Source organism: Moschus berezovskii, chromosome 13 (assembly GCF_049115385.1).
Source record: "Moschus berezovskii isolate FMDL1 chromosome 13, NW_MosBer_1.0, whole genome shotgun sequence".
NCBI lineage: Eukaryota > Metazoa > Chordata > Mammalia > Artiodactyla > Moschidae > Moschus > Moschus berezovskii.
Window position 1 is genome coordinate 318,875 of NC_142472.1, and position 27,724 is coordinate 346,598.

A 27,724-nucleotide genomic window follows, 5' to 3' on the forward strand; every position below is an offset into this window, starting at 1 on the left:
AAGCCTTCAGAAAGGACGCGGAGACCTGGGGCGCGGTCGGGGAACGCGGCGGAAAGAGGTTGGAAGCCGGCAAATGTCCGTCTGTACCTGACAGGCTGCACTGGCGTGACCTCTCCGCGTTCGCACCGCCCGGTTACATAAACTTCACCCGCGACTGCGGAGAAGCTGCCGGGCGCGGGCGCGGGCAGGGGGGACTCCCCGCCTTCGTCCCGAAGACCCGCTGCCCCGCCGGGCTTTGATCTTCTGAGCAAACCGGCTGGGCCGGGCGGAGAGGCCGGCGCGCCCCGCCCGCCCCGCGCGGCCCCGAGGCCGGTCCTGCCGCGCGCCCCGCCCCGCCGCCGCCCCCGCCCGGCCCCGCGCGAGCGCCGCGGTGCCGCCGCCGGGATGTGACCTTCAGAGCCGCCCGCACAGGATGACCAGAGCCGCTGCCCCTCGGCGCCCGCGCCTCGCCGCGGCCCCCCGGGCGCTCTGACCGCGCGCGCCCGGCTCCCGGCCCCGGTCTCAGCGCCGGCCCTCGGCCCGGGCCGCGACCCGCCCCGCCCCGCCATGCCGCCCGGACCCGCCGCCGCCCTGGGCACCGCGCTGCTGCTGCTCCTGCTGGCCTCCGAGTCGGCGCACAGTGAGTACCGCGCGGGGCCGCGGGGCGCGCCGGGCCGGGAGACCCCCAGCACCCGCTCCCCCGGAAGACGAGGGGAGCCTCGGCGCCCGCACCGCGCCCCGGCCCCGCGCGCCCCGGCCCCGCGCGCCCCGCGGCCCCGTGCGCCTCTGCTCGCGCGCCCCGGCCCCGGCGCCGCCGCGCTGACGGCGCGTCTCCGCTCTCTCCCCGCTCCTCCCGCCCGCCCGGGAAGCCGTGATGCTGCGGGCGCGCGAGGCGGCGCAGTTCCTGAGGCCCAGGCAGCGCCGCGCCTACCAGGTTTTCGAGGAGGCCAAGCAGGGCCACCTGGAGAGGGAGTGCGTGGAGGAGCTGTGCAGCCGGGAGGAGGCCCGCGAGGTGTTCGAGAACGACCCCGAGACGGTGAGCGCGGGGCCGCGCGGGGCGGCGAGGCGTGCGCCCGGAGCCTTGGGGCCGCGAGCAGAGCGTCGGGGCAGGCGGGTCCCCTCGACCCCCGCTCCCGCGGCACCACCATTCAGGGGACCCCGTCCGCGCGCGCACGGGCGGGAGCCTGGGGTCTGCGGCAAACCCTTCTGCGGGCACACCGACCCTTATACAGGGAGGCGGGCAGCGGCGGCAGAGGGCAGGGTGCTGTGTGCCGCCCCGGCCGCCCTCAGGCCGCCTCGTTTAGCGCCCCCGTTCCCCCGGTGATGCCAGGTGCCCCGCAGCAGAGGAGGGGCGGCCGATGCCCGCGGGTGTCCTGTGGACGCCCGCAGCCACTTCCCGCGGCAGGCCTCGGAAGGCAGCCGCCTTGAAGGAACCTGCAACTCTGACAGCTCAAGCAGAAAGCAGTAGGGTCCGGCTTAAAAGGTAAACGAAGTAAATGGTTGAAGAGCCGGAACAGTTTCCTGCCTCCCTGCCCCCTTGGCCAGATTAGAGGTGGGGGTGGGGCTGTCCACAGATCCCTATCTAGAGGCCGGAGCCTCAGCTTCAAAGACGGAGGGCTGGACGTGTAGGAAGGCAGCAGGTCCCAGGCTGGGAGAACGGGGAGGACAGAGCAGGGCTGGCACAGGCGGGAGGGCTGGCCAGGGGGCTGCAAGGTGCGCCCTGGCAACAGCAGCGACCGCAGGAGCCTAAGGTGCTTGCTGAGGACAAGTTTCTGTTAATAATGTGAAGAATGCGGGGCCAACAGGCAGCCGACCTCCGGGAGCGGCCCTGGGTGCACTGTGCCATCTTAGGTGGGGCAGAGGCTGGGGTGTGTGCCCGGAAGCCCCCTGTGGGGAATTAGGACTGATAGAGCAGTGGGCTCACTCTGCCTCGCTTCACATCCTGAGGTCAGGATGATTTCACAGCTGTTTTTGGTTCTACTGGAATATTTCTTTTAAGGAATTCTGGGGTGGAATAAGCGTCTCTTGCAGTGAACAAATGAGTGTGAAGGATGCAGGCTTTTACTGTGACTCGCGTTTCTGACTGGCTGGCTTGACCCATCCCGTGGTCCCCTCTCTGAAACAAGCTTGATGGCAATGACCGAGCTGTGCCCTTCCTTGGCCTTGGCACAGCCCGCAGCTGCAGTGGCTGAGCTGTGGCCGGTGACTGTCAGTGTCCGTAGCGCTGCGCTTGAACCCGTTGTGAGCAGCAGTTCTGCCCTGCGCCATCTCTCCTGCCTGACCTCCTGTCTCTGATGATGAGGAGTCCTGCTGGCCCCGGGGAGCTTGCTCCACAGAGCGTTTCTGAAGGTCCCACGCAGCTGTGTGCTGGCTGCCTGGGCCACTGCCCGGCTGCGGGGTGTGTGATAAATGTGTTCCTGCCAGTCCCAGGCCCAGCCTGGAATACTGGCTCCAACAGAGCAGGGGATGGGGCTCTCAGGTGACCAGGCTTGAGGGCAGTGAGGCCGCCGCCCGCACCAGCCCTGCCCCACCCAGGCCCTGCTCCTGCAGGACAGAGAGGCCTTGGGCTGGACACACTGCACACCCATCACTGTGCGCCCTTCCCAGAGCCTACCCCGCCCCACTGCAGCTGTTCTTAGGTTTGTCTGTGCCTAGTCGCTCAGTCGTGTCTGACCCTGTGCGGTCCCGTGGACTGGAGCGGCAAGAACACTGGGGAGGGTGGCCATGCCCTCCAGGACCTTGTCTTCAGTGGATGAAACGGGGGCAAGGACAGCAGTGCTCACAGCAGCGACTGTAACACAGGGACTTTGCTCTCCCTCCCGCATCCTGCCCCCTCCCTTCCCGGGGGAGTTGCCGCCCACACCCGCCCCATCCACCCCATTGGGAATGCATGGACTTCTTTCACATCAAAGCTGTGTGTAGTTTTCCAGAATCCTGTCCTGCTTCCTGACCCATCCCCGAATCACAGTCACACCTTTCCCTTTATTACCAGCTTCCCGGGAGGACTGGCTCCTTCTGCATTCACCAAGGGGCAGCAGCTTCTGGAGGAGCCAGTTCAGGTTGGGGGTTGGGGCTGGTGCTTAGGGGACTTCCTCATGTCCGGTTCTGCTTTGGTCGACCAGATGCCCCTCCAGGCGTCCACACCATCCTTTCCCTCACTTTGAGGAGGTCCCAGATCCCAGGGCTGGGGGAGACCCTGCAAACACAACTCACTGCTAATAAACCTTTGGAAAAGCAGCGTGTCGAGTCAGGCGGTCCTGTGATCTCGCCCGTGGGCCCCCAGCTCCTGAGAGTCTGGGCTTTCCTGAGAAGCATCATTTCCTTGCCCTCAGATTCCTGGCTCTTTGTGATTGGGTGTGGGTGTGACCCCGACGAGGTCCTGGCCCTAGTTCAGGAAGTCGCGGGAGCGCCATACGTCTGACGTGTGACGGGGAGGCCGCAGCCTCTGGGCTGAGAGCGCTGCCAGCTCAAGGGGCCGCTGCTGGGACAGCCCGTCCTCACCCGCCAGCCGCAGCAGGACATCCTTCGTGCAGCTCCCCGTCACAGCCGCACACGCCTGCGGGAGCGTTTCCCACAGGCCCTTTGCTTCTGTCCCGTGTCTCTGGGGCTGTGGGTGGGGCAGAAGGCGGGGACAGCCGCCCTGTGCCCGGGCTGGGTGGGGGCTCCAGCACCTGGGCCACGTGCCCGCCCTGGAATCCCTGGAGGTGGTGCCCTCTGTGCTGGGTGTGTTCTGGGCGCTTCCTGCCCAGGCAATTGTTCCACCCTGGGCCGCCTTCCTCTCTGGGAACGGCCCCTCTTCTGAGCAGGTAGCTGTGGGCACCTTCCTGATTCCAGGGGCTGTGGAGCCCTGGAGAGGAAGGCGCCTGGGGCCTTCCTGACGCATCCAGTCTTCCCAGGCTTCCCTTCAGGGAGGGATAGTCTCCTCCACATTCTTTCAGCCTCGGGAGTGTCCCGCCCTGCCCTCCCCTGGGGCCCTGTGATTAGACTCCCTTCTTATCTTGTTTTCCTTGTTACTCTGTCTTCCCAGCACTGTCCTCCTCCTGGGGTCTTGTTCAGAGGATTCTGGGTGCCGGGCACCCTGCTGGTCTCCCCGAGTTCTCCCGAAAGCTCGCCAGCCCAGCACTGTCACCTTCCTACTTAGGTCCTTCAAGGCAAGCAGGCGCCAGAGCCCATACCACTGCCCTTGGCTTCAGGAAAGAATTCTGGACGAAAGACTCACCCAGCCTGACCCGTGGCCCAGGCCCGGTTCTCCACCTCCCAGCACAGGGGCCACCTGAGGCCTGCAGGTCGGAGGGCCTCCATCCCCTTGTTTGTTTGAGATGCAGACGGCAATGCTCACGTGTCTGCAGCTTGGCCAGTGTCACAACCCAGAGTCTCTCAGCATCTGGTGCAGCCGGAGCCTGACTTCTGACCTCACGTCCCTCTGTCTCTCTCCATCACCTCCGCCCCGACTCCCCCTCAGATGCAGGGGCTCCATGGTGGGGAAGTTCCCTACCAGGAGGGTTTTCTGGGTGCAGTGGGTTTCAGAGCCCTGCGAGCTGCTGGTCTTCTCTTGAGCTGTGTTGGCTGTCCAAGGACACCTGTCCCCTACGATCCCAGCATCTTAGGGACTGCTTGGGAGGGACACCCCGAGGGAGGGAAAAACACCTCCCTCGAGTCTCCCCTTGTTGCAGTGGCCTAAGGCGTCTCAGGGGCACAGAAATGGGGTCCCAGCAGGAGGGGATGGGGGACCTTGTCACCCCCAGTGACCTCCTGACAGCCGAGGCCCACCTGCCCACCACGCTTCACCCCACTGTGACAGCGCTAACACTCACCTAACACTCACTCAGGTGCTCAGACACACTCCTCCCTGCCCCCTGAGGGTCCATCAAGGATGGGACCAGGCCCCACCGGTGCAGACTCAGCCCCAGCTCCGGTCTGTTTGGGAGGCTCGCTGCGGCCAGGCATCCCCCAGGGCCCAGTCCCTCCCAGGCTTCCTCCGCTGGAACCCAGCAGGGGCAGGTTGTCTGAGTTGTCCGGCCTGTTGCATTTTCTCCAGAGTTGACTCGCACGACCCAGAGGCCTGCAGACCGCTGGTTAGACGGGTGGCATGCAGGGCCCCCATGCGGGCCAGCCTCTCCCCAGATGGCCTTGGGGGAGGGACAGCTCTGTCTGGCCCCCGTTTGCTGCCCCTGAGCCCTCATACATGCTACTCCCGGGAGGTCAGCCCACTGCGGAGCTGGGCCCTGCGGCCTAATGATAAGACAGGCCCCTAAATGGTGCGTCGTCCGCACCCGTGGGCTCAGCGTCTGTGGAAAATCTAAAGATATTCTGAAGGACACTGCAGGTCTGCCTGTGGGACTTAGAAAGAAAACGCCCTTTAAGAAGCTGAAGCTCGCAGCCTGTTTTTTGAGATTCCGAGTGGCTGGGCTGGGACGTTGCAGAACCAGCGCGGCTGTCGCTTTGCTCCAGCTCTGCCGGCGCGTGTGGGATGCCCTTGTGCTGTGCTGTCTGCTGAGCTCAGAGGTCGGAGCTGTTTCTGGGTTGCAGACTTCACTGTGGTTTGAGAGTTAGTGTAGATATTGGGGTTCCTGGCCCTGTGGTGGTGACTTCAGTCCAGTGATTTCACTGCAGTCCACGTGTGTACGCCTGTAATTGTGACCCTGAGAAAGTGCGGGTTGTTATGTTTTAATGTAAATTTGAAGGAGAGTTGGGTGTGGGATGACCCCCAAGCCTTCGCCCACCGTGCCCTTGCCCAGCTCCTGAGACCACGAGGCCTCATCCCTGCCCGGAATCTGCGGGCTCCTGCCCTGCCCTTCTGCTCCATGGCTCCTGGTGGAGGCCCCCTGCTCTCCAGGAACTGGTGGGCATGTCTCTGTTGGCAGCAGGTGGGCAGCATCGTCCCTCCCCCGGTCCCATGCTGTCCAAGCTCCCCAAGGCCCGCCACTGTGTGTGGGCAGGGACAGGTCGGAGGGGACAGGAGCGTGGCTCAGAGTTGGAGGAAGAAGTGTTGTTCCCTGTCACTCTGTAACGCGTCAGCAGGAGCTTACGCTTCTGGGGCCGCAGGAGGCTCCACGCCTGCTTTTTTCAGCTCCTGCCAGCATATTCACAGCTGCCAGGAAGAGCACCTGCACAGGAGTGGGTCACTCCTGTGCCACCAGAGCGTGTGGCGAGGCTCGGCACCTGGGGAGGCTTAAGGTGCAGCGAGGCCTGATGCCTGGGGAGGCTTAGGACCCGGGGAGGCCCGGCGCCTGGGGAGGCTTAGGACCCGGCCCCCAGGGGAAGTTTAGTTGTTTCCAGTTGTTTCCTGTCCTGCTGGTGAGCACCCCAGCCACTCAGGTGAGCATCATAGCTGCATTTGACCTTGAGAACAAAGGCGTCTCCGAGCAAAGCTGTGGATGATCAGCTAGTGCCATGAAGGGGAGTGCCCGCAGCCCTGAGAGGCCTCGGCCAGGAGAAGGAAAGAAAGGTCTTCACGTTGCCTGTTTCCCAGAACATTCTCACTGACTCATGAAATCTTCACTTTGCAGGCCAAGACACATCTATTTGCACTCATTTTTCAAATTCAGTTAGCCTGGTACTTTGGCCTCATTAGAGTGTTTTAAATAAGACAGTGTGTTTCTCTCTCATGTGAAAGGTGGAAGGCAGGCTGCCCAGGGCTGCTCAACGGTGGGGGCCCAGGGACTTACATGATTTATTTGTGCTCCACTGTACAAGTGCAGTGTCCTTTGTCCTCCAGGCCTCCTCGCACAGTGGGCAAGATGCTAGAGAACCAGCCATCACATCTGCATTCCAGCAAGGAGGCAAGAGAACCAAAGCACCCCACTCTCTCTTTACTCCGTTTTGCTCCCTGTGTGTATCCCATTGGCCAGGACTTAGCCGAACGGCCACGCCTAGTTGCAAGGGCAACTGGGAAGTGTGGTCCTGCAGCTGCTCTAACTGAATTTAGAGTTCTGTTACTGGGGGTGAAGGGAGAATTGGATGCTGGACAGCAGCTACAAATCTCTGCTGTGGGGGAGCAGTATTTGGAAACAAACCTGTTTTATGAGGTCCATTTCCAAGAGTATTTTCGTGCCTGGCAGGAGACACTGTCCTGAGCCACGCCAGGAGGGTTTGCACAACACGCCTCACGCGCGGGTCGTTCAGCTGCACTCTTACAACCTGTGCTGGGAGGGACCAGCCCCCTCCATTCCCTGGCTCGTGCCCCACCCTGGGCCTTGGGTCTCCCATCTGCCAGAGCCTGCAGCTGCCTCAGGGGCCCGCTGACACCCGGGCCTGCCAACAGCTGGGGTGCCGCGGGTGCCCGGGGCAGTGGGGACTCGTGGGGGGCGATGCGAAAGGATGTGCCGGGGCAGGGGCGGGCTGCAGGAAAGCTCTCAGTGGTGGGGGCGCTGGGATCTCCACGCCCCAAGGGTCACTGCCAGCTGCCCCAGGCCCTGAGCACAGCAGCAGGGCAGCTCCTCCTGACAGTGATGTGACTGGGACCCGAAGAGCCCTTCCCGGCCCCTGTCACCCGGGGGCAGGCTGGGTGGGAGGGGATGGCTGTGGGGTGGAGGGGTGTCGCAGCCCCAGGAGTCAGTCTCTCTCACACACACATACACGTGTGGGACTGCCACAGACCCCGGGTCACCCGCGCCTCTGGCTGGTGACGTCAGGGTTTTGTTTCTAGGACGTCCCTGCAGCCTGCGCGTCAGTGTGTGAGGACGGAGGGGATGCAGTGCCCTCGCGGGGTGCCTGGGGGCCCACCTGGGTTCCTCCGGGAGAGCAGGGCCGAGGGCATCTGGGAGGCCCGTGGCCTGAGAAGTAGTGTCCGCGTTTCCTTTGGTCTCATAGAGTTCTCTGCGCCTAGTTGGGAGAATCTCAGGAGAGGAATTGGGGGAAGGAAGGGAAGAAGGCTTTTGTCTGAACTCTGCCAGGAAGATGTGTAGAGCCCTGTGGGGTCTGCGGGCACCAAGGGAGTCTGGGTGCCCGCCTGCAGGAGGGACTGTGCTGAGCTTCATGCTCTCGGGGCCCAGTGCCTGGGCATTAGCGGCCTCCGGACGAGACTGGGGTGCTGGCCTGGCTGGGCCTTGGCAGGCCCTCCCCCTGGCTCCTGGGGAGAACACCTGTGTCCGCCCTGTCGATAAGCGAACTGTCGTGACACCCAGCCTGCTTTCACAAAGAGTAGAGATCTCTGGAACTAAAATTGCAGACAGCTGCGGCTGTTTGAGAAACAACTACCTTTGTTGCAGTGTGACGTGAGACTCCTGTCATGTTGGGTAACACAGGTATAGGTCCCAGACACTCCAGACAAAAGCATTCAGCCACCACCAACACGGCATGTCTGGAGGGCAGCGTCAGCAGAGGTCAGCAGAGCTGGGGGTGGGTGTCCCCGGCTCGTCTGCACTCAGGGCAGGGAGTGTGCATGGCTGGTGGAAGGTAGGGCTGCGTGGGGGCGGGAGTCCCAGCCTCACCTGGGCCCCGCGGGGACATGGTTGCCTCCGAGGAGCTCAGGGCGAACGAACGGCTCTCCTTTCCCCTTAGGGGGATGGATCACGAGGAGCAGAGGGAAAGGAGACTCGGATGTTCTGTGGCGTGGCACTTGACATGGCCAAAGCCCACGGCAGCCTCAGTGCTGACCCGGGCAGGCCCCGCTGCCTTGGGTCAGCTCCTCGAAGGAGCTTTGGCCACACATTCCCGCATTTACTCCTCCAGGAGAGGGCTTGTTCACAGCCGCAGGGTCAGTATTAAAACGTGTCACATTACCATCAACTCGTGATTTGGGGAAGTGGAGTATATCCGTCTGCAAAGCTGCAGCCGCGCGGCCACCTGTGAGAGGTGGGCACCCGCCCTGCAGCCTCCCTCCTGCCCAGCATTGGTCCAACCCCTGGCTTCCTCGCCCTGAGCAGGCCCTACCTGCCCCCACTCTGTCTTCTCTTTAGGAACCAAACTCTTCCCTCCGTGACAAAGCCTGGTGCCCTCTGCTCTCCGGCTAACCCCAGACAGATGCCATGACCCACAGACCCCAGGGGACCCCGAGAGTGCTCGTCACTGGGGCCCAAACCTGCCTATCTGTTCCCAGAACCAACTGGTGCAGGACTGAACCTGGGAGGAGAAAACTCAGCCCGGCCTGTCGGGAGCGGGGCCTCGGAGCCAAGGGGGGCAGGCCCCTCCCCCAGGCCCACCCGCCTCTGTCACATTTGCACAGATGTCACCTTTGCCAGTGCTTCAGAAGCCCGGGACTCCGTCCGATCTTTGCTTTTCTTTTAAGATAGCGTTTTACAAGAAGCACCGCTATTTCTAAAAGCATGAACTGATTACATCTGCCCAGGGCGCCCCCACCCAGCCCCCAGGCCCAGGGGCCCAGCCGGGTGATGGAGGTGACACGCAGGGTCATGGAGAAGCAGGGCTGTGGCTGGTCTGGAGTCTCAGCTTACTCATCTGTGATAATGGGCTGATGTGAGCGACCTTCCTGGGAGGGTGGTCGGGAGGGTTAGACACCAGCAAGCTGGCCACTTGGTTTCCTCGGGGAGGGGGTTTGGGACCACATGGCTCCGCCATCAGCCCTGAGGGACATCAGAGGCAGGGGTGGGCTTCTGTGAGCCCACCCTGTGGCAGCTGAAGCCCAGAGTGGCTGCCCAGCTCCAACCTTGTAATTCAGTCGTGGCTGAAAGGACGCGCCCTTCACGCCCTCTGTCCTGTTCTGGCTCGGTTTACAAACACAGCAGCTCCTGAGAGTCCTCCCACCCGAGCCTGAGGCCGCGTTCTTTCCGGCATGTTTCTCACCCTCCTGAAAGACACTTTACCCACGTGGTATAGCTGCTGTCAGTGACACTGGGCTGCTGGTTACCGCCGCCGGTCTCAGCACAAAAGCACCCTGCAGAAGCCCTGGGGCTGCTTGGGCCTTCCCTCCCCTCCCCCTCCCTGCCATCTTAGAGGCAGAAAGCAGCTTTCTGGAACGTCCTCTCCTTGCAATCTGCAAGCACCTGCCTCGCGGGGGTAGGGCGAGGTTCCTAGCCCAGCGGCCATGCAGGTGCTCAGATGCCAGGCACTCTGCCATTTAACCGCTGTCTTTCTTTTTCTCTCCACAGGAGTACTTTTATCCAAGGTACTTAGGTAAGTTGAAATCACAGCCTCCTTTAGTTGGGGAGACATGTTACGTGTTGGAGGAGAGGTTGCTCAGACCTTGTCACCGAGTTGTTCCTGGAGGGACAAAGCTCCGTGACAGTGAGGTGGGACCTCCCAGGCTCACAGGGCAAAGCCTGGCTTGTGTCCCTCCCATCGTGGTGAGCGGTACTGTCACCTGCAGCCAACATCGTTGTTGGCAAACCTCCGCTCCACTCTGACCCCCAGCTTAGCTGGTTAATAGGAATACAGTTGATTTAGCCTCAGGACTCCCCCCCGTGACATTACTGAAGACCCCGGGGAGTTCTTGTCTGTGTGGGCTGTAGCTATTGACACCATAAGACTAACTAAGGCTGAGAACATTAGAGATGATTCTGCTTAACTTGAACGACGAGATTGTGCATGCAAACCGCCTCGGCTGTCAAGCAGCGCCGTCTCTGTGAGTGTTGAGGGGGAGGGGGGCCTGGAAAGCCCCGCTGGACTTTGCGGGGGAACGAGAGGAAGACGGCCCAGTCTCTCCAGGGCGATCTGGAAGTCCCCACGGAGCTGCTCCGTGGTCAGTGCTGCTCTGAGGGCTCCTGGGATGTCTGTGCTTAGAATGAGAGAGGTGTTCGGGGCTCCCCCTTCTAGCTGTGTCAGGTGCACTGTGGTCACTTTTCTGCTGGCCTTGCGGCCTCTTAGACGTTCTTCTCAGGGGTGCACATCTGGTGGCAAGCAGAGTGGACCGTAGTGGGCCCTGAGCAGCCCAGCCCAGGCCCCATGTGGCCTTGCTCCTGGGTGTGTGGGTTTGTTTCCTCAGGAAAGGGTGACCGTGGTCCCCTGGGCCGCCCCCATTGCTGTCCATGTCCTCCACATTTGCTTGAGCAGCAGCAGCCTCCTGAAAGGCCAGTGAAGTGGCTCAGCCTCCATTGTGCCCAGATGCACGTGGTCGCTCCCCAGCCCTGGCCCCTTGTGGAGGCCCCGTAGACTGCGAGGAGGAGCTCGGTCTCCATCAAACCCAGGGCGCTGTTCCAAACAGGGTCAGGCTGAGATGGAGCTCAGGTCTCTGCCACGGTCAGAGAGCCTCCCGAGGGCCACCAGAGAGCCTTCTGTGCAATAGCAGGAGCCTCCCCGCTTGTACAGGGGCCGGCGTCCCTTGGACAGAGCTCTGCCTGCTGGCGGCACCTGCTTGTTTCTGGTGTTGACATTCTGTGTCAGCACGCACACGTCTGTCAGCGGGTGACGCCCCCCTGTCTTGCAGAGTGCATCAGTAAACATGGCTCTCCATACAGAAAGGACCCAGCTTTCGTCACCTGCGTGCAAAGTAAGTGTGTTGCTGCCACAGCCCCTGAGTCTGGGATCCTGGGGCCGCGCGGTCATTCCCAGGGGCCCCAAGTGTCCCTGTGGCCTTCGGAGCCACAGCCTGAGGTCAGCCCCCTCTGCCCTGAGCCAAAGTGTGTGTAGCATGAAGGGCATACCTCTCCCAGGTGGAGAGCAGGCCCGTCTGGGCCCACCTCCGGTCAGTCAAGTCCCCTTCCACCGTGGTCACTGGTTCTGAGAATGTTCTCGGCCCACTTGGTGGGCAGCATGCTTGGTAAGCAGGGTGCACTGGCAAACTCCTGGGCTCTTTCCAGTTTTTATTATAACAAACGACCCAGAGTGGCCTCCTTGTCTCCCTGAGCACCTCTGCTGGGTAAGCTCCTACGAGGGGAGGTACGGAGGGGAAGCTGTGTCCGTTCCCAGTTTTGACGCAGACCTGGCCCGTCACCCCACAGAGGGCGGGAGTGCCCCCAGTGCCTGCACCAGCCAGACGTACTTCTGTTTACTTTTTATCTCTTCCAGTAGAAAAGTGGGGAAATGACCCTCAATCCATTCAGTTTGGTTTTTCTCACGAGTGAAGCTGAGCTTCATGTGTTTCTTTCTCTGTGGATGGCTTGTTCACACTCTTTGCCGACCTTTCTCAGTTTGCAGGCGTTGTTGATGGATTTTGCGGGTTAGCCGTTTGTAGTAAAGGTAGCAAGATTCCCCCCCAGCTCATCACCCATCTTTATTATTATTATTACTTTAAATTATCATACGGTAACACTGACATTTTTGGTGTCCGGTCACATGGCTTTCAATCCACACGTGCACACGTCTCAGCTGAGCCTGGCTCTGGCCTTGAGAGTCCCATGGAGCAGACACGTTATCTCGCCCCCCTCAGCCTTCGGCGCAGCTGCCTGTGACCCAACTGTCCCCACGAGGGCAGTGTCTCGGCGCTTTCTCTTCTGAGCACGCCCTGCCCAGGTTGTAACTTGTCGTTGCCCTCGCATTTCTGGAAGGAGGAGCAGAAGCCACGAGACTGGCCTCCACTGACCATGGCAGATGCCACGCATTCCAGTGCTCTGGGAGGCCTCCCCCCTCGCACCCGCCCACTGCCGGCAGTGGGCAGATAACCCCTCACCTCCTTCCTGTCGGGCCTGGGTCAGGACTCAGCCCAGAGCCTGTCTGCGGGCTGCCCACATCCACCGAATTCCTCAGAAGCTTGGGACACCCGCAGACACGCTCCTCACTCTACCCCAGAGATGAGCTTCCCAATGAGGCAGCAAAGGAAAGCGGGTGGAATTCTCCTGCTGGGAGTTGTCCACCCCTAGGAGAAAGTGGGGTTGCCTTCTCGGCCTGGGGACCCTGAGACTTGTAAGGGGTGGTGTTGGGCATTCTAGGCAAATTCCAGGCAAAGGTAACGAACTCGGGCTTGTCCTTCTGCAATAACTTAAGTCTAACCGAGCGTGTCAGGTGGGGACGCACCCTTGTCCAGCCGTCCCTCCCGTGGGGCCTCTGACGTGCCGGGTGCTGAGGGGGGCCGGTGGGACCGTCTGTGTTGGGAGCTGCCTGGCCCCGCACGTGTCCCCTGCTGCCCAGGGGTCCCGGGCATGCTCCGTGAGAGCTGGATGCAGGGCTACTGAGCGCTTGGGGAGCAGGGGCCACTGCTTGAGTCTCAGCGGAAGCTGGGCAGGGGGTGGGGACCTGCATCTGCCTCCTGTACCTGCCGGGGCCCTGTGACCCGCTCCCTGGGAGGTCCGGCTGTGGGGACCTGCCAGGCCTGCCCTCTGCCCCGCTTCCCCAGGGCACCGCCCCAGCCTCTAGCCTGGTGGGTGGGCGGCCACTCCCTCCAAGCTGACCTGAGTTTCCTGGGATCAGTCAGGGCCTGGCCGGCCTGGTCTGTGACCCCCTCCGGGGGAGGTGGGGTTCGGTGTGGCCAGCCAGGGCCAGCAGGGGGACCTCAGTGCCCCAGACCTGCCTCGGCACTCTCCCAGCTCAGGGCCCCCTTTACTTTGCTCTCCACTCAGAGCTGCCTGACCAGTGCTCTCCAGACCCCTGTGATAAGAAGGGGACCCAAGTCTGCCAGGACCTCATGGGCAACTTCTACTGCCAATGCAGAGATGGCTGGGCAGGGCGACTTTGCGACAGAGGTAAGGCTGCATTACCTGGGGAGATGGGGGTGTCAGGACACCCCTCAGGGCCGCTCAAGGGCCTGGGCTGGCAGGGGACACAGCCGCACCAGCCTGTCCGGCTGTGACAGGAGTGAGGAGACGTTGAGGGGATGCCAGCTGTGTGGGGATACAGGACCCTTGCTGGTCGGCTCCCAAGGAGAAGATGGGTGGGTGGGGCCCTCAGCCTCTCAAGTCCTTCTGGGGGCGTGGACGTCTGGACAGCAGGTGTCCTGCTGCTGCCCCGGGCAGGGCGCCATCCAGCTTGAAAAGCCACCGTGCTGAGCCCCCAGCAGTGCCCAAGCCAGGCCAGCTCTTCCAGGGCGCCGGGGGTTGGGGGGGCACGCCCTCCCTGAGGCAGGCTACCCCACCGTCTGGGCCCCCCCTGATTGAAAGGGAGTCAGGAGCAGGTTCACCTCCGCCCTCTCTGAGTTCTCAGCGTGCTGGGTCAGCAGAGAAGCTGCAGGAGACCCCTGGGACCTGGTTAGAACCCTCAGGCACCCCCTCGCTGCAGAGGGAGGCCTGAGCCCCTCAGAGTCTGCCATCCAGCCACGGAACTGGACCCCTGTGCCCTCCACCCAGGACCTGAGGGTGGATTCCACGGGGCTGGGGCTGCAGACGCTGCCAAGTGTTCCGGGCGGTCGTGGGTCACCTCTGGCTAACCGTGTCCTATTCCCAGATGTCAACGAGTGCAGCCAGGAGAACGGGGGCTGCAGCCAAATATGCTACAACCAGCCGGGCAGCTTCCAGTGTGCCTGCCACGGGGGCTACACACTCTCCCTGGACAGTCGGACCTGCCACGGTGAGCCTGACCCGGGACCCCCGGGCCTCTGTTCTCGCCTATTTGCTTTTGCAGTTGCCAGAAGTTGGCAGGCTGAAGCCTCCGTAGCTTGGCTCCTTTGCAAGAGGCTGAGGATGTGGCTGGCTCCTTGGCTCTGGAGGGAGGGCACAAGGGTATCCCGCAGACACAGCACATGCCCAGGCTTGTCCGTGGCCATGGGCCCCAGAGCCGGGACACAGGCTGATTCACTCAGATCTGTGGACGGAGCCAGCCCAGCTGGGGAGTCCTGCCTGCTGCTTGGGGAGAGGGGGTGGGGTGGTCACCAGGCCTCCTTCCTGGCCACAGAGCCTGTAGACATTCCTGTGCACATCAGGGCCCCAGACGCCTTGTGGGGAGGTGAAGGCAGGGTGCCTGGGGTCCCACTGCTCACTGCTACAGGATCAGAGCTCACAAATGGTAGAAAAGGAAAGTGCTTTTAATCAGAGTGCTGGCAATCTGAGGAGACGGTGGGCTCAGCAGCCCCGAAAACCACCTCCAAAGACTCGGCTCGGCCTTGAGAGCTTTTAAAGGGACCCAGGAAGGAGCCTCATCAGCCACTGAGATGGGGGTTGGCATCCTGCTGCCCGCACAGTGTGCAGGCCACTCAGCTCTCCTCACGGCCCCTGCAGGCACTGTCTTACTGTTCGGTCACAGTTTGTTCATGAGGCTACTGAAGGGGAAGCTGGGGGAGAGATCTGGTCATCTGTTGTTTATTTCTAGTTTTTTGATCCGCAGAAAGAACCATTAAGTTAAGCAAGGTGCTGTGTGAAGGTGTGCTTGGGCCAGTGATGGGCGAGCAGGACGGGGTCTGGTTGAAAGCCGGGTACAACACAGATTTGCTGAAGTGATGAGAAAGGCGGCTTCCTGCTGAGGGCAGAGTCCTGCCAAGGGCCGCTCGCAAGTCCGCACTTACCAGAGCATCACTGCATCTTGGCGGGGTTGAGCTGAAGCCCTGTCTTCTGTAACTTCTTCCTGCTGACACGGGCACCACGCTCTGAGGGAATGATGTCTGTAGGCCTGGAGCACCTCTTTGCTGACGGTTTTAGTTGCCTCCTGACACATACGGGCAGAGCAGACGATTCTGGTGCCCAGAGACACAGACTGTCGGGAGCGATAGTGGGAATCCCATCCTCTCGAGGCCACAGGTTTCGTTCTGCTCGAGACGGAGCCGCTCTGGCAAGTCTGCAGTCTGCTCACCGTGCAGCCTGCCTTTCCCTCTGGCGGCAATGTCAGCCTCTAAACCTATTCAGAATGTGCATCCGACGCAGAGTGTGACTGTCGTCTTGATCAGAACAGCTCAGTTTCGTGCTTGGTGGGTGGGTGGGGGGCCCGCAGGGTTCTGCTCGATGCCTCCAGGATCCTACCTTACCACTCCCACCCCACTGGCTTCCCAAGGCCCCAGTCACCAGCCTTCCTCTGAGAAAGGTCTGCTCTGGAGTGAAGCAGAAGGCAGCGACCCTGCCCCCCCCGCTTCTGCAATCAGTCTGGGGCTCCCCATAGCCAGCACCCGGGGCACCCCATGAAACCACTGCAAGCTGCCCGCTCCCTGGAGGCACCCCCTCTCACCCCACTCTCCAGCAGCCCCTCGCCTGCTCACCTCCCTCTCTCCATGAATTCCCATCTGTCGCGGCAGCACGAGGGGTCAGGGCCCGGGGTCCGGGAGCCCCAGGGCGGCCCTGAGCACAGACTTGGGTCAGCTCTGTTATCTGGGGAAACTGCTTCCAATCCATGCACGTCGGTGCCTCCTGGGTCTGATGAGATGCGGGAGGCATCCTCGTGTCCCGATGGCAGTTCCCACCCCCTCGCCCTTCACAGCCGTCTGCCTCCCCCGAGAATGCGCTTCCAGGCAGGCCGTGTCACAGGGCAGTCGTTTTGGGGCATGGAAGGCGGTGCTCAGGGACCCAAGAGCTTCTCCCCTCACTTCTCCAGGGGCCCTTCTCTCCTCAGGCACAACCTCTCCTATGCCTGCAGCTGCCGGGGCAGTTCCGAGGGCTGGCCCAGACTGTGGGGCTCAGATTCTAGGGGAGCCCTGTGCTGTCCATGTGGGTGCCCCAGGCACTGTCGCTGCCCTGAGAAGGCGCCCTCCTTGGAAAACCCAGAGGGCCAGCTTTGAACCGCTGGTCTACCTCGCAGACCACCCAGGGGTGAGGCAGCCTCCAGCTGTGAGTGAATCCCAGCATCCCACATCCCTGACTGCAGGACAGCGGGGCGGGCTCCGTGCCTCCCCTGTTAGCAGGACTGGTCGCTACTTAGCCTGACAGCATGGGCCCCACCCCGATGCCGGTTTCAGGGTGTGTCTGCAGACACTGGCCCAACATTTCCCTTTCTCTTGGCATCGCTGTTTCCTTAGGATCCCTGCAGTGAGGCACCTTCTCATCATGTCCTCTGTGGGCAGCCCTGAGAAGCCTACAGGGAGGGTGTGGGGACCCTGCGCCTGAGGGACTGGGCTCCCGGGGTCTGCCCTGAAGCGCTGCCCAGCCTTTGCAGATGAGTCTCTGGGAACTTTGTTGGCTTCCAACAGGGGACCACCAGAGGCTGGTCATCGCTCATCGTGAGCTTTCGTGGAGCCAGTTAGGTTGAGCGAGACCGCAGGGTGCCCTGCGAGCTTTTCCTACGACTGTGGTGAAGTCTCAGCAGCTGAGGGCGGGGGCTGGCACTGCTGAGCCAGCACGGTGTGGGATACCTGCCTGTGGCCCCCAGTGTGAGCATGGCGCCTACTCGCCCGGGGACTCTGCTTAGCACCTCCTGCCCCTGAATAGCTGGGGCTGGTCTGGACCCACTGCCAGCCCGGCCCATGTGGGCTTGGCCCAGCCTGGCTCCTGCAGTGCCTGTGGGTTGGGCAGCTCAGTGCAGATCAGGCCTAACAGTGTGGGCCCCGCGGGTTTGCAGGCTCCCTGCGGGGAGCACGTGGATCCTTCCCGCCCTCTGGGAGGAATCTTAGTTTACATGTCTGAAAGTCCACATTTGCCGAGCTGCCCTTGTGACAAAGTCGGGAGCAGCTGTGAGTCTTTGCGGGCAGATCTTATTTGAAGTACCAGGTGCACTTTCTAGAAATTCCCTCTGTCTCCTTAGGAACCAGCTCTTGGCTGCAGGCTTCTCCTGCTGACACTGGTGTGTCCTTGTGGCAGAGGGGAAGGAGCCTCAGGACAGACCCCGGACGGTCGCTGACCGTGACTGTGTTGCTGGTCTTCCTTGGGCAGACCTCAGTGTGCAGCCCCTGCAGTCAGCTTGGTGGTTGGGCGGGCTCTGGGGACGCGGGGTGGGACTTCGGGTTAAAAGGCCCCAGAGGTACTTTTTTACCTTCCTGGACTGCTGTCATTTGAATTCGGCAACAATTCTGTGCACGAGGCCAGCTAGCCACTGCCCTGCAGCAACAGGAATCAGCCTTCTCAACCAGGCCCTGATCAGAAACTCCCCACCCACCCCCAGCCCAGCTTCTGGGCTGGGGCTGAAAACCCCATGGTTAGAAGGAAGGGAAGAAACAGGAGGAGGGGGGCGGAGGGAGGAGAGGGGGAGGGGAGAGGATGGTGGGGGGAAGGGGGAGGGGAGGGGAGGGAGAGGGGGACACTGCACTGGCTCCGCCAGGCCGGGCCGGGCTCCCCCTTCAGAGCTGGCCGCCTCTCCACGGTTCCTGGCCAGCGGGCAGCAGCTCCTTCCGGGCCGGCCGCCAGCAGGCCTGGTGGACCTGATGCAGCTGGTTTTTCCTGCAGACGTAGACGAATGTGCGGACGCGGGCGCCTGCGGGGCTGCGCGGTGCCAGAATCTGCCGGGCTCCTACTCCTGCGTCTGCGACGAGGGCTACGTGTTCAGCTCACAGGAGAAGGGCTGCCGAGGTACCTACCTGAGGCCACATGGGACACACACGCGCACACACAGGGCGCCACGCTCCAGGGAGCGCTGTGCGCCGTGCGCTCCCCAGAGGGTCTGAGTACCTGCACACACGCAACGTGGCCCCTGCCTCACCGTACACGGGACGTGGCCCCTGCCTCACCGTACACGGGACGTGGCCCCTGTCTCTTGTGCGACTGGCCCCTCCCCAGAGACACAGGGGATGGACCAGGCGGGGCCCTGGCTCTTGGGTGGCTGCCTTCTCTCCTGCCCCCAGTGCACTGTATCTAGGGGCCCAGACAGCCAGGCTGCCTCCCACCACCTCCTTGTCTGGGGCCCGTGGCTGCCCCTCCACGAGGAAGGAGACAGGTGATCCCAGTCCGCCTCCCCACCCCTAGGCCATCCTGGCTCCCCACCCTGGCCACCGTCCTGGGCACAAACCTGCCCGAACCGTGAGCCTGAAGTCCTGTGTGCTGACCTGGCCATGCTGATGGCCGCCATCCACACGCACGACCGTGTCCCCAGGAAGGAGCCGGTGGGCTGGGTGGGAGCCGTGCGCCTGGGCCTCCCAGGGCTCCATGCTGGGCCTCGCATCTGCCGAGGTGTGATAGGGGCAGGCTCTGGCGGCCCTGCGGGCTCAGGGGCTTCCTTGTGGCCGCAGACACAGATGAGTGCTTGGAGGAGCGGTGTGAGCAGGTCTGTGTCAACTCCCCCGGGAGCTACAGCTGCCACTGCGATGGGCGCGGGGGCCTGAAGCTGTCCCAGGACATGAACACCTGTGAGGTAGCCCTGGTGGCGGGGGGGCACAGCAGGGCCCCGGGGTTTCGGCACCCCTGCCTGACAGCCGCGCCCCCACCCCCCGACAGGATATCCTGCCCTGCGTGCCCTTCAACGTGGCCAAGAGCGTGAAGTCCCTGTACCTGGGCCGCATGTTCAGCGCAATGCCTGTGATCAAACTGCTCTTCAAACGGCTGCAGCCCACTAGGTGAGAGGGCAGGAGGGCACCCGGCCCCGAGGGGACACGGGCCCGAGGGGACACGGCCCCGAGGGGACACGGGTACGAGGGGACATGGGCACGAGGGGACACAGGCACGAGGCTGCCCAGTCGGGGTGCCTGCCGCCCAGCACGGCTGTGCAGGTCTCAGGGCTGGTGCCGGCCTTCCCGGACTCACTGCTGGGCGTCAGTGTGTGGATGGCTCCCAGCCTGCCCACCTGGCACTTCCTGAGACCAGGCCAGCCCTGCGCCGGGAAGGGCCACACGCTGCAGCTTACACTGACCCTTTTGTTCCCGCTGGCCTGCAGACTGGTGGCTGAGTTCGACTTCAGGACCTTCGACCCTGAGGGCATCCTGTTCTTCGCTGGAGGCCACCGGGACAGCACCTGGATCGTCCTGGGCCTGCGGGCTGGCCGGCTGGAGCTGCAGCTCCGCTACCAGGGCGTGGGCCGCGTCACCAGCAGCGGGCCCGTCATCAACCACGGCTCGTGGCAGACAGTGAGTGGGCCCCGCAGCCCTGGCCAGGACCCCATGATGCTCACGTTCACTCCCTCAATGGTCAGCGGGCACGGCCCCAGCAGGGTGGCCCTGGCAGGAAGCCTGCACCCTGACGGGCGTTACCTCATCACAGAAGCTGAGCTGGGCTTCCACTGCTGGGACCTCCGTCCTCGGTGGACCAGCTCCACTGGGGACACCTGGCTGTGTCTGGAGACGCTTCTGTTTGTCACAACTATGGGTGGCGAATCCGGGCTGCTGGATTGAGGCCAGGAGGGCCACTGGGCCCCTGCAGCACACGGGTCTCCCCTTCCCAAGGACCCTCCAGTTCAGACTGAGGCTGAGAACAGGCCAAGATCTGGGTGCCTGCTCTGCGCCACGTGCTCTCAGTGGAGGTCAGGGTCGGCCGTGACTCACAATACCGTCCCGGGCTCTGCCTCCGGGCCCGCTCCCTTCCTGCTGGCCTCCAGGGTTCACATTTGGCTGCCTCTTGTTGGAGGTGCCCTGATCGCCCAGGGCCTGGCCTCTGGCCGTCTGCTCTCTGTCGGTACCACGATGCCTGGAGCAAAGTGGCCTGTGACACACGGGCTTCCTCCCAAACTGTTAGCACTGGGCTTTTAGAAGTAAGTGCTTGAAAGAGAAATGGGAAAAGCATTCTTTTTTCTTTTAGAAGTGAAGATAAAATGGAAAAATTTGCCCTGGCCCCCACAAATAAAAGCACTGTAGACATTTGCTAGTGTTTCCATCCCGTCAGCAGGTCTAGCCCCTCCACTCCTAGACTCTTAAACTGCAGGCACCGTCACGACAGCAGGAGACCTTCTGCAAAGGGACAGATAAGACAGTCATTCTGTAGGGAAGCTGTCCCCGGGGTTGAGGATGCTCCACATGTGGGAGCCCGCTGCCCTGAGCTCGAGGCGCACGAGGGGCCTGAGCGGGGCGGAGACTCTGCCTGGGGAGTGGGGCTGGGGGAGGCACGACCAGTGGGTGTGTGGCCCCAGCCCCCCGCCCACCCCAAGACACACCCAGCCCTTGAGCCGCAGGCCCGGCTCCAAGACAATTTGCCTGCTCTCTGGCCCCCGCGAGACCCCTGGCCCCCGACTCTGTCTCCTCAGCAAACTCAGACCCCGTACCTGGATGTTTCTCCACCTGAGCCGAAAAGGAAACTAGAGGCTACTGGGGCTGAGGAAGATGGCACCGAGCACAGTGACAGGCGCTTAACCCTCCTCCAGGGAGAGCAGGGGAGGGGGAGAGAGTCCACGTGCTCACTCAGCATCTGGTCTGTGCCGGGCACTGCCCGGCTGCAGGAAGTGCCAGGGTAGAAAGTGTGCTCCCGTCTAAACGTGCTCAGCTGAGGGCAGAGAGGCAAAGGGCCAGGGTGGCGCAGAGAGCCCCGGGCTGATGCGCGGCGGCAGTGACCCCAGGCTCCTGAAGCAGCTCCCTGGCTAAGGCTTGATGCAGGGCCAGAGATGGGGAGGGGAGGCTCCCTCGCAGGACGGGGGACGAGGGGGTGGAGCCGGCCCTGGGGGAGTTGGCGGAGCCGGAGCCACACCGTGGATGCCAGGGAGGTAGTGTAGGGGGTGAGCCTGGACCCCCAAGGCTGGGGGTCTCCTGGCCCCAGGTGGTGATGGGAACTGGTGGCCCAGGTTGGGCCACCCTTCAGAAGGCGCACGCCCACCCTCATGGCTGCTGTGCGCCTCAGATCTCTGTCGAGGAGCTCGAGCGGAACCTGGTGATCAAGGTGAATAAGGATGCTGTGATGAAGATCGCCGTGGCCGGGGACCTGTTCCAGCTGGACAGAGGACTGTACCATCTGAACCTGACCGTGGGGGGCATCCCCTTCCAGGAGAAAGACCTGGTGCAGCCTGTAAGCACTGGCCTTCATCCCTGGGGTCCGAGCCCGGGGGGTGAGGACAGTTAGCCACACTGACCAGGTCTGGCAAGGGGTCTGGAGAAAGGCGGACATCTCTCGACTACGAGCTGCAGGTGCAGCCGTTTCGCCCATCTTGCTGTCTCTTTCTATGCATTTCAGTCTGAATTGATAATGAAAATGTCTATTTTGCAGAGGAGATAAATCACAATGAAATTATTCTCTCACAAAAAGAACAATGAACTTACTTTTTAACACTTTTTGTGGGCAGTTCCCAAGAACATTTGGGTTGTTGACGCTGTTGGGGTTCCCGTAGGGGAAGTAAGACCTAATGAGAGGTCGGTGTTGGTTGGTTCTGAAAGTTCTGTCCCTTCTGGACCCCGGCGTGCTGGTGTCTGCGCCAGAGCCCCTGGCTTGGAGTCAGGTTTCCACAGCGGGCAGGAGACAAGAGTCCACATGCTGAGGCTCCGCGTGGGGGGGGCGGTGTCGCAGCATGTCCCCCCGCCCCGAGGGCTGAAGGCTGTCTGACACCCCAGGGTCCCTCCTGGTTCTCCAGACGAGGGTGGGCTGGCCCAACTTCAGAGCCATGGCAGGTGCAGCTGAGCTGGAGCCGTGCTCTGGGGGCCTGGTATGAGCCTGGCATGAGCACAGGCATGTGCGCGTCCCCTCGCCCGTCCTTTCAGGCGGCGGTCGGCGCCCCGAGCCTGCCAGCCGAGGGGGACCAGGCGCCCCGAGCCTGCCAGCCGAGGGGGGACCAGGCGCCCCGAGCCTGCCAGCCGAGGGGGACCAGGCGCCCCGAGCCTGCCAGCCGAGGGGGACCAGGCGCGGGCAGGGGCGGGGACGGCCCTGAGCTGGTCCAGGGCGGACCTACCGCCCACAGCAGAGTCCATGCCTGGCGGGCGGTGGATTGCTACATGCGTGACCAGCAGGGCGCTGTAGGACGGGCGGCACCAGGGAGCCACTGGGGTCTCTGTCTCTCCAGATGAACCCACGTCTGGACGGCTGCCTGAGGAGCTGGCACTGGCTGGACGGTGAGGACACCACCATCCAGGAGACGGTCAAAGCGAACGTGAAGATGCAGTGCTTCTCCGTGACCGAGAGGGGCTCCTTCTTCCCCGGGAGCGGGTTTGCCTTCTTCCACCTGGATTACGGTGAGTCCCTGCTCCTGCGAGGGGATGGCTGTGCTCGGCCTTCTGGCCAAAATTCCCCAAATCAGCAGCCGGGGCCAGACCCCTCAGGGCAAGCGCCTGAGGGACGGCCAGCCTGGGCGCTGGGTTGTGGGGAGAATGGGACGGTGGAGGGCCTGTGGCTGAGACGGGAGATGCTGGGCTCGAAGGGGGAGCTTGGAGCTCCCAGTCATCCTCGCGTGCTGACAAGTGGGCACCTGGACGTCAGCTTTACGTGAAATGAGCAGTTCAGAACTGTGGCCGCGTCTGCCCTGAAGGGCTGGCCTGCATGGTGTGGACCGTGGGGGTGGGGGCACAGCGGTTCCATTTGAGTCTGGCCTCAGGATTCCCCCAAATTCCTCGGGCAGGGCCAGAGTTAACCCCTGCCCCCAGGGGGGCACCACTGTGCCCAGCGGCGTCACTGTGCCTGGGCTCGTGGCCTTGGTGGGCTTTGACGTGGGGACGTTGGGTGGCTGTGTCACGGCCTGGGAGACACCGCGCATGGCCCCATGGGCCTCTTTCCTCGGGGTGGCAAGGGGTGCCTCACCCCTGCCTGGCATGCCCCCAGCATCTCTGTTTCCAGACTCCGAGCCTGTCACGGTTGAAGGTGTGCACGTGGCCCTCACCGCCCTGCGTGGCCCAGGGGTAGGGACGGTCTGCTCGGGTCAGAGATGGGACCTGCTGCCCCCTCCCCATTTTTGTCACCTGTCACGAGCGTCACCAGGTTGCCCACGGGGAGCCCTTCACTCCTGACTGCAGCTCGAACAGAGCACACACCACCCTCAGCCCTTGCTTCTGTGAACGCAGACCCAGGGCGTCCTTGTGGCGGTTAGTGTCACACGCAGCACGCTGGTGGCACGGCCCCACGGCCTGTGTGCGGCCACGAGCCGCTCGGCCACGGGCTTAGGTCTGCAGGTTGTGACAGCAGAGGCCGCACGGCAGTCAGGGCTAGCACCTCTAGTGCGCCTCAGGCTAGGCCGTCCTGCCCTCGTTACAGCACAGAGGGGCGTGTCCGCAGTTACAGGCACCGTTCTCGGCGGCAGGTCGAAGATCGGGGCTCAGTGGGTCTGAAAGCCCCATAAGCCGTCGGGCAAGGGGCACACGGTAACCCCCCTCAGCACCCGAGGAAACCTCCCCAGGGGAGCTGAGGCGCTTGCCCCTCAAACACGCTCCTGGCAGCCAGGCCCCTCTCTCCACCTCCGTCGGGGGGACCCCGCAGAGATCGCCCCTCTCTCCACCTCCGTCAGGGGGACCCCGCAGAGATCGCCCCTATGCCCACCTCCGTCGGGGGGACCCCGCAGAGATCGCCCCTATGCCCACCTCTGTCACGGTGACCCCGCAGAGATCGCCCCTCTGCCCTCCGTCAGGGGTGCAGGGAAACTTGGCATCAGAGGAGGAGGCTGGGTTTGGGGGTTTTGTTCGTTGCCTTTTCCAATTCTGTGTGCGTTCAGTTCAGTGAACAGTTTTCAGAACTGATCGTTGCGTCCCTCCCTCTCTGGGGTGGGGACCCCCACATGATTCAAGGGGCGCTCGGTCGGCTGGCAGAAGAGACCAGCGCAGGCCGAGGCCTGACCCAACTGACCTTGCCAACCTGCTGAATCTCGAGAGGTGCTGCTCAGAAACCAAGGGGGCAAGGTTTCCTTCCAGCCCCTTCAGCAGCAGTTGCTCAGCTGGGAGGTGGTGTTTGCGATTGAGACCTGGACTCACCACGGCTACCATGGGTGCTTTGGACCAAGACATACATGACACACAGCAGGTGGCTTGTCATGCACTTGTGTGCCTACCGTGTCCTGTAACACGTGTCCTGTAAGCAGTGCCTGCCCCGCGGAGGCATCGATTAGAGCAGAAAAGTGCGGCTCGGGACGGGAGGATTGGACAGCACGGGCACAGTTTTCACTGCCTTCAGTTTGTAGGGCTGAGCCTGTGCGGTGGGTGGGTGGGCCAGGGGCTGAGCCGCGCCCCATTCCTGTCCTGGGGGCGGGCAGTCAGGCGCCCAAGGGGTCGTCCCGGCCGGACTGGGTGGGGCGGCCCGGTGACCACTCAAAGCGGGTCTTGGGGAGTGGGCAGGTGGCCATGCTCCGGCGGGCTGGGGCCTCTGGAGTCCGATGCCGGGCTCCCTGTCAGCTCCTGCCTGCTGGCCAAGTGGCCGACTCCAGGCCAGAGCCCCGAGCTACCGGCTCCCCGTTGCCCCTGCCGCCTGGGGTCGCCTGCTGATGCGCGGCCTTCCTTGCAGCGCGGCCGTCGCCGGCCGGCGGGATGGAGACCACCTGGGCAGTGGAGGCCGTGGCTCGGGTCCGCCCCGCCGCGGACACCGGGGTGCTGCTCGCGCTGGTGGCCGACCGCCAGGCTGTGGCCCTGTCCGTGGCGCTGGTTGACTACCACTCCACCAAGAAGCTCAAGAAGCAGGTACCGCTCGCTGACGCCCCGCCTCGCTCTGAGGCGGAGCCGCCACGAAGCTCAGCCCCGCCCTCGCCCTCGAGCTTCCAGCGCCCCGCGCCTCAGCAGCGTCTCACAGGCCTCCAGCGGCTCAGGGAAGGCGCTGGAGTCCTGCAGGCCGGCTGTGCAGTGGGGAGATCATCCTGCCCCCCCAGAGGAGTAGATAATTTGAATTAATCGCTTGTATTTAAGCCAAATGATTTTGCTCACAAATGACGTGTGTGAGTGTGCAAACAGGCCCAGACCCTGGCCAGGCCGCCCCTGGAGGCAGGCGGGGCTCCGAGTATCCGCCCCTGAACAGGGCGCTGTCACCTCCATGCAGTCCCCACCCCACCCCCGACTGTCACTGTTGTCACTGCGCTTGCTGTCTTCTCAGAAAACAGGCAAGAGTAGTGGAAATGGGTTTGTTCTCCCACCGCTGTCCCGAGATGGGTGTGTTCCCGTCAGCCTGCCCACGGGAGCCATCAGCTCCCCCCTTGCTGCGGCTGCAAGCTGATGGGCACGGATCCAGGCTTGGCCCCTCTGCCGTTTCTGTGACAGCGCCACATGCAAAGGGCAGCTCTGCCCTGTGTCCCGGCCGCAGACACGGGGGGAGCCCTGGTCCCCTCTGCCCTGTGTCCCGGCCGCAGACACGGTGGGAGCCCTGGTCCCCTCTGCTCTGTGTCCCGGCCGCAGACACGGTGGGAGCCCTGGTCCCCTCTGCCCTGTGTCCCGGCCGCAGACACGGTGGGAGCCCTGGTCCCCTCTGCCCTGTGTCCCGGCCGCAGACACGGTGGGAGCCCTGGTCCCCTCTGCCCTGTGTCCCGGCCGCAGACACGGTGGGAGCCCTGGTCCCCTCTGCCCTGTGTCCCAGCCGCAGACACGGTGGGAGTCCTGGTCCCCTCTGCTCTGTGTCCCGGCCGCAGACACGGTGGGAGTCCTGGTCCCCTCTGCCCAGGCCGATGCATGTGTGTCCCTGTGACTGGAGCGTGTTTCCCCGCCTCCCCCCCGGGGATATCTGGCTTCATGTTGGTTCTCAGTCACGTTGGAGGGGGTCATCCTCCTTTACACGTGTAGAAACCATGTCCCTGTCACGTTCTGGCTGTAAGCGACCCTACCCACAGGAGACCCATGGACTAGGCAGGACAGGAGGGCCCACGGGCATGTGGCCGCCGGCCCGTCCGCCCCGGTCAGCTGTGCCTCTCCCCACAGCTGGTCATCCTGGCCGTGGAGGGCGTCACCCTGGTCCTGATGGAGATCAAGGTCTGCGACGGCCAGGAGCACGTGGTGACCGTCTCTGTGAATAAGGACAGGGCCACCCTGGAGGTGGACGGCACCCAGGGCCAGAGTGAAGTGAGCCCAGCGGGGCTGCAGGAGCGGCTGGCCGTCCTCGGGAGGCATCTGGAGGGCTCTGTGCTCACCTTCATCGGGGGGCTGCCAGGTAGCGGCCCCGACTTGCTCCCCCAGGCAGGGCCGGGTGCTCTGTAGGGAAGGGAGGCAGGAGAGGGCAGCATCACGTGCTCAAGTCGGCCCCAGCCCAGCTGCTGTGGGGCCAGGCTGACAGCATGCTTAGGGGGACAAGCATCAGCCTGAAGCTGTCCCCCATCCCACGCCCTCCAGGAACACCCCCCATGGGTATCAGATGGTGGGTCTGGCCAAGGCCGGCGGGAGGGCCAGCCCAGGGGCCCCAGGGGGAGCCAGGTGCTCCAGTGCCCTGCCCCTGAGGCCTGGTGTCCAGCTGCCCGGGCAGCAGGCCAGTTGAGCCTGCCCCTGCCGCATCTGGAGGTGGTATCCTGGCAGAGTAGGGGGATGGGAGAGGCTGGGCCTCCCACCGCTCAGGCGGGTCTCCACTTGTCGCTGATGGAGGAGCACTGTCTTGGCCGCCAGACTCCAACAGCATTTAGTTTTAGTAAACAGAGCTTTAAAGAGGATGAGAGAGCCTGGAAGCCCTGGACATGACTCATTCAGGCCGAGGAGATAATATTTAATGGATGTGACTATCTGTGTGTCCTCCTGGGGGGTCAGGGTGCCGTGCCAAGCCTGATGGCGGGCGTCTGCTGCTCGTCGGGGCTCGTGGCTGAGCTGCACGGTGACACTCTGCCAGAGACGTGGTGGGGCGCCCAGGCTCCAGGCGGCTCACCCGCTAAGACGCGCTTCCTTTTTCTCCGGGGCCCAGATGTGCCCGTGACCTCAGCTCCGGTCACGGCCTTCTACCGCGGCTGCATGACGCTAGAGGTCAACCGGAAGGCGCTGGACCTGGACGAAGCCGCCTACAAGCACGGCGACATCACGTCTCACTCCTGCCCTCCCGTCGAGCCCACCGCCTAGGCTTTGGGGCCGTAGACGCCCCGCCCCACACAAGCCGCAGCCTCCTCTCGACCAGAAGGCTGGCAGCTGCGCCCGCACCAGAGACACTGAACCCTCGCCCACGAGCCCCTCGGGGCCTCCCTACCCAAGTGTAACATACGTGTACATAGAGGACTAACCTCAGCGCCGCCTGAGCGGACCCGGGAAAAGAGTTCTGTTATTTTTATCACCAGATGCTTCTTTCTGACTTAAAACTGTGGAAAAATAAAATATTTACAGAACCTTTCTAGCTCTGTTGGCAGTGTCCGCTCCTTGCTGCTT

The 27,724-nt window shown here is 63.1% G+C and overlaps 1 protein-coding gene across 1 annotated transcript; it reads left to right on the forward strand.

Moving 5' to 3' along the window:
- Positions 1–391: 391 nt before the first annotated feature.
- On the forward strand, positions 392–27,692 carry GAS6 (growth arrest specific 6). The gene is made up of 15 exons (XM_055426756.2): positions 392–619; positions 849–1,015; positions 10,029–10,053; positions 11,303–11,365; positions 13,371–13,493; positions 14,191–14,313; positions 18,042–18,164; positions 18,821–18,942; positions 19,026–19,144; positions 19,462–19,651; positions 21,348–21,512; positions 22,498–22,666; positions 24,915–25,087; positions 26,309–26,537; positions 27,273–27,692. The coding sequence occupies exons 1-15, from the start codon at positions 547–549 to the stop codon at positions 27,422–27,424; spliced, it is 2,016 nt and encodes a 671-aa protein (XP_055282731.1). The 5' UTR covers positions 392–546; the 3' UTR covers positions 27,425–27,692.
- Positions 27,693–27,724: the final 32 nt, after the last annotated feature.